The 9029-nt window shown below is 42.4% G+C and overlaps 1 protein-coding gene across 1 annotated transcript in view; it reads left to right on the top strand.

Moving 5' to 3' along the window:
• Window positions 1–6889, top strand: part of LOC145398443 (uncharacterized) — a 20555-nt gene extending 13666 nt beyond the window's left edge. Inside the window, exon 5 of the mRNA XM_080271325.1 lies at window positions 6771–6889. Within this exon, the coding sequence (XP_080127451.1) occupies window positions 6771–6823 (53 nt within the window). The 3' untranslated portion in view covers window positions 6824–6889. The remainder of the gene's footprint in view (window positions 1–6770) is intronic.
• Window positions 6890–9029: the final 2140 nt, after the last annotated feature.

Below are 9029 nucleotides of genomic sequence, written 5' to 3'. Positions count from 1 at the left end.
TCATTGTAAAATAGCGATTGCAAGATTTCAAAGATTGTTTGCCTAGAGCCTTCAGACCTGGTCACTTTAGTCAGACAGCTTTCAGCTTCTTTTGGCCAAACACGGTGGCAAACCGACATCCGGCTCTTAGGATGTTATTTGGAACACAGAAAAGTGTGCCAGCCGTGCTGTCTAAAGAACCGCCTAAGCTAGGAAGCTGAAATTGTACTACAATAATAACTTCAGGCAAATGCAATGCAGAATGAAGTATGGTTCCAGTTGGTTGATTGTTCTTGTAATGCTAGGTGAAGTTAGGCTCGACTTCTCGTTCCTATTTCACCTAACGTGGAGCGGGGTCCTCTTTCGAGACCGGAGCTAGTGCAATAAAGAGAGGCAGGACACAAAAACTCTAGGCAACATCCTTTACACGTATATTACCACAGTCAGACACAGGACAAATCAGCAGATATTACAGCACAATATATAGCAATATAAAACCTTATCTAGGATATGTGTATCTCGCAGGATACTTGCTTTTCTGATACTAATGACAACACAACAATCCTAGTGTATCAGGAGTGCAGTAAACATAGTCGTGCGCGCGGGGGCGCGGGGGGGAGGAGTTGTGACTCACAAGGAGGAGATAGGGGAGGTGCGGGGAGTGACTTGGGACGGCTAGGAGAAAGTTATGGTAATACTGGAAGGCGGCAGATATTAGCCGTGAAATTTATATGGTTTCCACTAGCCAAAATACTTTGATAAATGAATCTTTTCCTTGATTTACACTTACTTGAGATTTGGGAGTGAGAGCGAGTGGTAAACAAGATTTTATGGGTAGCGTGGGGGAAGGAGAGAATACTATTAATACTTCCTTTCACAATATTCCTTCACAGTAATGGGGGTAAGTCTTTATAGGCACGGGCTTATTAATTATATGACAGAGATGTCACTCACATATATAGTCGAACAGATCTCGTTCCACAGCGTGGGGGAAAGATAGAATACCATTAATACTTCCTTTCACAATATTCCTTCACAGTAATGGGGGTATGTCTTTATAGGCATAGGCTTATTAATTATATAACAGGGATGTCACTCGCACGTCTAGTCAATCAGATCTCGGTCCACATACTCGTCCTTTAACTTCTCACTGTGATCTGATTTGCCCCGATATTCACTATATGAAATCACTGCACAATACTTACATGTAGAGGTTTATGGTATGTAGGAGGACTGCTGGGCCTTGATAGCAGGCTGTGAAGCCTATGCCCAGAGTCGGACACATAAAAAAAAAAAAAAAAAAAAAAAAAAACTAGGGGAGAATCGCACTTAACCTAAATCACTCATGTTACAATATCACACGTATTCATCAGGGGGAGAGGCAGGAACATGTCATTGGTGATCCTGCTGGGCTAGGGGCACCGTCAATGCGAGGCGTGCCGAGAGGGCACGGGGCGGCTGGCAAGGGCGTCCTCTTGTGTCCTGGACTCCCCTTGGCTTCCGGACTTGGCTCCGGCGTGTGGCCCTCGGGACTGGGGCCGAATACTCGTAGCTCCCGGAACCTCTGTGACAGGTCCCGGCGTCGTGGAGGCGTGGAGAGATCACGCCCGGGTGTTCTGGGGAGAACCGAGAGAGACTGTGGGCTGCGGTCTCCAGCGTCTAGGGGCGCCGACAGGGGAGGACTGCGGCAGCAACTTCCACTGGGGTCCGTCAGGTGCGTCTGCTCTAGAGCCAGGCATAGAGAACAGAGACCAGGAGAGGCTGGGAGGCCTGTCTGGGTCACTCTGGGACAGGAAGCCTGGGCTTCAGTCTCCTGCCGTGGGGACGTCCCTCTCCTTTGCACGCCCTCGGAGCGACCATAGATCATCTCACGAGGACGGGAGCGACCACAGATTGTCTCTACCGGAGCACCTTGGGAGCGACCATAGATCGTCTCTACCGGAACACCTTGGGAGCGACCATAGATCGTCTCTACCTGAACACTTTGGGAGCGACCATTGATCGTCTCTACCTGAACACCTTGGGAGCGACCATTGATCGTCTCTGCCTGAACACCTTGGGAGCGACCATTGATCGTCTCTACCTGAACACCTTGGGAGTGACCATTGATCGTCTCTACCTGAACACCTTGGGAGCGACCATTGATCGTCTCTACCTGAACACCTTGGGAGCGACCATTGATCGCCTCTACCTGAACACCTTGGGAGTGATCATAGATCGTCTCTACCTGAACACTTTGGGAGCGACCATAGATCGTCTCTACCGAAACACTTTGGGAGCGACCATAGATCGTCTCTACCAGAGGGGCGCCGTCTGGAGTTTGATTTCTAACTCCACCCCTAGCTAGCTCAGCAATTCCACTACGTGAAGGTAGTGTCCTTCTCCTACGGTGGTGGCGGCGTGGTGGCTGCATGTCACAGGGGCGCACGGCCCGGGCTGACATGCGTCGCTGTTGCCCGGAGTGGTGTTGGCTGGTTGCGGCTACCCCGTGGGGTCCGTGTGGGGGTGTCGGCATATTTGCGGGCAAACTATGCCGTTCTTGGTTTGTCCTGTCGTCGGGGATACTATGGTATTCTTCGGGGGCACTGTTCAAGCCACGCATTTTAGTTCTTTTAGATCGCCTGGGGTAAGAGATTAGGACTTTTCCAAATATTTTGGATACCACTCAATTTTCCATGTAGGATTAAAACTAAAGCCACCAAACTTGGTCGACATACAGAATGTCATGATACAAGGTGACATGCACAAGACCAGTGAACTTGACCTCAAGGTCCCTTGATATCTCATCTTCATGTGGGTAATGACTGTGGCAAGATATCAAAACTGTCCTTGAGCAATCTTACGGTGTTCAAATTATTATTATTATTATTACTATTGTTATTATTATTATTATCATCATAATGAGAACAATCGGTTGAAAAGGATAGGTGCAAGCACTATAAGTTTCTGTCACATAGTCACAAGACTGGCTTACTCATGAAATCCTAGAGAACGCAAAGAACCAAATGAAAAGAAAGCGGTAAAAATAGTGGTAAAAAGAGGATAGGCCTGCATAAGTATCGGAGAAAAAGAACAGAGTGAATCAGAAACGTGTTCAGTCTAGCTTTGAAGATGCTGACCTTAGGGGCACTGCATACACAATCAGACAGAGAATTCCATACGTCAACCATTCGAGGAAGGGAACACATCTGGAGCTGCGTTGCATGGCATCTCATTGGCTGTAATGTTGCAAATGCTGTGCTGAAGAAAACCCTGTAGACTTTGGAGGTATGTATTCATTAAGAGGCCAATCATGCATTGAATCAATTAAGTTCAGCCTGATCTTATACAACATACAAAAAGAACTAGCCATTCGACTAGAGTCAAGATTGCAGAGTAATTACCTCCACACAGAAAAGATGCCATTCTAAAAATTCTGTCAATCAACCGAAGATGACAAGGAGCTGTAGGGAACCACCCAGGCTGGCATTATTCAAGAACTGGTAGGATGAAGCATCGGAAACAACTAACCGAAATGGAGGAGTCAGCAAATATCCGATAAGGCTTTCTAAATATTCGGCGCTTCTGGGAAGCTATTGAAACCAAAGAGCAGACGTGGCTTTCAAACGTCAGTTTGGGATCGAACATAACAACAAGAACTTGTAATTCGATGGACTCACACGCGGCAGAACCATTCAGATGGAGAGTGCTATCAGAAGGAGATAATGATTAAGAGTGACTAACACTCAGACTCTTAGTTTTTGAAGGATTCAGCTTCATGTCCCATTTCTGACACCATTCGTATATACTTGACAAATCTCTGTTCAGAGAGTCACAGGCAGTTTGACGATCCTTAGGTGAAGGACACCAGAGTGGCATCGTCAGCATAACAAGACAGACTACTTTCAATAGTACTGATAAGGATTCCGGTGTATATTATAAATGACACTGCACCCAGAACAATACCTGGAGAAACGCCAAAATGAACACTCGACGATCGACTATGGCTGCCATCAACACAAACGCAGTGCATACGTGCATAAATTCTCAGATGACAGAAAGGACAGGCCCTCCTATATCATATCTTAGGTGCATTAGTCCATTGCGATTCAAGGGGTCGAAGGCAGCAGAAAAATCTAACTGAATTAACCTACCATTAGATTCTTGATCGAAAAATGACTGAAGGTTATTGCAGGTGGTAAACAGAAAGTCGGTAGTACTATACGGTAGCTCTTGTGATATGCGAACTGGAGTGGATGTAAGACTGTTCCAAATATTTCGACAGTCAAGAACACACTAGCCACTCAAAAACTTTTGAAAGTAAAGACGTGATACATGTATAGGTCAATGTGATAGCTGTTAAGAAAGAAGGTGGCTCCCGGTGTAGTGCTATCGTGAATCGAGAGTCTTGAATTGGTAAAGGAGTTAAAGTAAGTACGTGGATGCAGTGAAAGGAAGGAGTAGTAATGGAAAGCAGAGTGACACAAGGAAGGGAAGTAGCTGGTGAAATGAGTATCTTGGTTAGAATCAGAGGTCCTGGTGTGGCAGCAGTGAGCTATTTGCATGAAGAAGTTTTTGACCTACTCTAACAGACGGGTGAAACTATGGTGTGGCATAAAAATGAAAAAGTCAGTAGAAACAGGCTTGGATATGGGACTGCTGAGGAATATGTGGGTTAAGAAATAATGAGATAATGTGAAAGCTGCAGAGTATGGAAGTCTGTGGACACCAGATATGAAGAGAGTGTGCTTAGAGGGTATAGGCATGGGGAGAGAATGGGTGTGAATAAACAGGTGAAATGGATATAACTCAGCAAATTTGAAGGTGGGAAGAGGCATGGTCAGCCTAGAAATAGGTGGATATTTAAGGTAAATGAGTGTATCAGGAGAGGTTTTGGTTCTAACGAGGCTGGGAACTGGCAATCGATTAACCAGGATAATCTGGGTTTGGCACTCTCTTTTAGTCTGACAGTCGTAGGACTGACTCAGACAGGTGAATGCGAAGGTACGTGCTGAATACTTCTGACCGATCAGGTGAGGTCTGAATTCTGAGAGTGTGGCTCACTTAGTTGGGTTAACTTTGGTTAGGCCCCGTCCACACGAGCGGGCAGTGCCCGACGAGCACAGCCGGCTGTATGGATATCCCTCGCTTTTTTAGCAGTGTTTCCAGATCGAGCAGTCCCCGGTGGCCATTGGCTACAACCGGGCACACCTGTGTTGTTGTTCACACGGCAGACCGAGGTGTGGTGAGGTAGTGGTTGTCCAGTCGACGTCGGGCAGGGACATTTCGATGGTTTACCCGTGGTTTCCTTGTTTATGACGTCATCTACACTCGTGCCCGCCACCCACCCTCTAAAAGTGTGAATTGGAACGTGATTTGGTAACAATGTTTGCCCGTCGGGCACTGCCCGGTCGTGTGGACGGTTAAAATCTTATTCCATCATGATCTCCTGGCTGTCTGGACACTCCCTGGGGTGATAAAGGAGGTTTGGATGCTGCTGATGCTGCTACTGATGATGATGATTACTAACATTACGCGAAAAAAAAGCATGGCGCACGAAGTGTCCGAGGATACTCTAAATCATTAATATCGTGTAGCAAATGATATAAAGGAAGATACATGTATTTTCATGCAGGTTTTCGTGTACTCAAATCACTTAATGTGACAGAAAATGTCACTAGCTAGTGATATTGAGCATCACTATACAAGCGGGTCAAGGAATATCGGGCATTTTGCAATATCCATCATCTGTAGTGCCAGACTGTGTGCATCAGTATTTTCTGCCCTTATGCAATTACGAGCCATACTCTTTACTCACCTTTTTTCCCTTCTCCTGGTCGATAGGAATTTGTAACTAGGACACCACGTTGAAGAAAGACCCGTGACCGGTGGGCATTCGAAGCATCTCAGTAATGCATGATGAATATTGCTATCTGTGCCTCGCAGAGTCTAGGAAAGCTTAAAACTGCAGGCGGAACACTGAACAAACACTGGCAACGACTTCTCTCAGCCATAGCCACGGGCAGGAGTAGGGGTGAGCGCAATTATTACCCATGGCTGTACCCTCAGTCTGGGATATAATGTCTCTAAGTACAATGATCTTTAATGTCCTGTAGTTTACTTGATAGCTTGATGGTACACCTGCTTACAAAATATTTACTGTGTGAATAGTGTGTGTTTATACATAATTATACAACCACTGAATACAGGAAAATGGACTACCTTTCACACTGGATTTATCTGCAAGCAGTTACAAAATTCACGGAAACTGATAATATTTGCAGTACAGGTGTTATGTCGCTTTTTTGCTAAAGAAGTAAATATCTGTCTACCTGTCCATCTATTTATTTATATGTCTATATCTCTATCCATCTGTTTATCCGCAAGCATTAAGATCGCCAATCGTGTCATATTTCTGAGGATGATTATGACTAATCAGAGGTTGGATATCTACGTAAATAACTCGTGCAGTAGAGGCATTAATCAAAAGTTCCTATTTCTTTTATTCTAATCCATCAGTACTATAAATGAAGCTGGCTGAGGTATGAGCAGTATGAAGTGTCCGGTTACGTGATTTTTTTTTAAATTCAGAAAAAAGAAATCAAAGGCTGATAGCCTGTAAAAGTCATCACTTATAGAGTTAAATGAGTGCCAGATTCAAGGCGTTTGAGTTCGAGACGCTACGACACAATGCCCTTACAACAGTTGAGTTTGTATGAAAGGCACAGAAAGATTGGAAAAGTGTTTCACGAAGATAATGATGTTTCTTTACAGTTAAAATGCATGTTTGATGTCTGTATTATATTTTCCAGATGAGAAGCAGGCAGATGCTTTGCAGTCACTGAAATGCGCCGTCGAGAAGTAGATGATGGTACTGCAGACGACACGAGAAACAAGATACTGAACATGGCTGACACCTTAACCCCTTCAATCCGATGACATTTTTTTTACAGTTAACTCTTGCTACATTACGATGCATTTATTCATCACAGGGAGGGAATTCAGGTTGTGCAGGCGTTAATAGATCATAGTTCTATCTATGTCACTACAAATGGTCTGTCCAAAAGTGAACACAATCGTCTGAAGGTAACAAGGACAAATTATTAAATGCCATCGTAATGAAGGAATTAATTTTTTTTCTTTGCCACTGTATTTTCGTTGTAACAGTTGTTCCTTAGAATGCAAAAACATAGGCCCCTACACTCATTTGCAATTCCATTATTGCCGGATCACAGTGAACGTTATTGATTCGTAAGTACTTATTAGGTAATGCATGTTTTTATTAGTTTATTCTTCGAACTATTCAATATATATATATATATATATATATATATATATATATATATATATATATATATATATATATATATATATTCAATTTATCTAGTGTTTTTGTAGGGAGGGGCTTAAGGGAACTAGCCACCATTCCCAGGGAAAGCAAGATGGTTTCCACAAAGTTACAGCACACTGACATGCATCTGTGCAAATTGGCAAGGCAATAAATGAGCATAAAAATACATAGGATCCGCAAATCTGTGTGATTGCATGGTTTGACCTGTCCCCTGAAAAAAGTCTAAAAGTCGTAAAAAAAAATAAAATAAAATAAATAAATAAATAAATAAAAAGGGTGTCAGGGGGTATTTGTCTAAAGAACAAATTGTGCTAAATTCGACGCGAACTTGCGAAGAAACAAAGTAACAGCAACCAGCTGAAAAGTTTTGGAGGAGTGAAAAGATGAAATAAAGAAACTGCGGAAATGAAGGATTTCACACTGTGGTGTTCCCAATCAAGGCTGTTACTATCTTGTCCAAAAGTTTCTCCTAAGCGGAGTACGATAATGTACTGAACACACACACACACACACACACACACACACACAATAAATAAATAAATAAATGTTATCCTAGTGAAGAGGTTAAATGACTTACCCCAATATATGCATTTTTTTTTTTTTTTAAATTATTATTATCTCCCTTAAAGAGACAAGGAAATTCCGAGGGCAGGAAAAAAATCTATGTATTTTGTTATTATAATGTTTATGCAGTCAGGGAATAATTCATATGCTTACTGTATGTTACTGACAGCAGGAAAAGTCTTACTATTCTGTTACTTCATTTTTTAGCAATCGGAAAATGATTCATATGGCTACTGTATGTTACTGAATGGAAAAAAAATCTAAGCTTTTTTTTTTTTTTTCCCAATGGTTTTGCCATCAGGAAATACTTCATATGTTTGCTGTGTGTTACCGGCACTGTATGGTGATTTTATTTCTTTAGCCAGAGGGCATAATTTATAGTTAGTTCCTGTCGCTACCTGATAAATTTATTCAGCTCAGGGGAACGTTTTGTATTGAAGATGTTAACGGAGGCTAGACCTAACCCCTTCAGATGGAAAAGTTCAATATAGTCTGAATAAAACTGTCTGGAAATAGCAAGATTTATATGTGCGTCATTGAGCTGAGGAAGTGAAGTGTTGTTGCACCATCCACCCGTTTATTTTATTGGATATCCTAGTAATCCCTAAAACTGCGAGATGAAAATCTGAAATTATGTGAAACAATTCCTGTATTCCTGATTCCTGTGTGATGTTATTAAAAGTAATCAGCATATGAATACATGCCTATTATTTTACCCTCTTGATAAATGTACGTGGCATCAACATGTGAATACAGTCCTATGCATCCAGTACATCAAACAAAACTGGAAAAATAGCCATATATTACGTAAATATATTTTCATCAAGGACTACAAGTATTTCTTTTCATTTTGACAACGAAAGAAATCGAAACTTTTTATACAAAAAGACAAAAAGAGGATGTCAGCAGAAAATTTTACTCATCTGAAAAAAAAAAAAAAAAAATGTTCAAATGAGAATCAAACTAAAGATTGCTGAATTTCCAGATGTTGGACACACTGCGTTTAAATGACTGGTGATCACAGGCAGAGTGAAATGCAAATTGAGGGGAACGGTTACAATACTAACCAGTTTCGTATGGGTACGACTGATAATGTCATTTAATAGCTGCTTTACATGTTTTGGCAGAAAAAAGGGGTGAGAATGCTTTGCTACAT

The sequence above is a fragment of the Coenobita brevimanus genome, chromosome 45 (assembly GCF_032717465.1).
Source record: "Coenobita brevimanus isolate Jiangsu-jjx chromosome 45, ASM3271746v2, whole genome shotgun sequence".
Lineage (NCBI taxonomy): Eukaryota > Metazoa > Arthropoda > Malacostraca > Decapoda > Coenobitidae > Coenobita > Coenobita brevimanus.
This window is presented reverse-complemented; position numbering and strand designations above follow the sequence as displayed.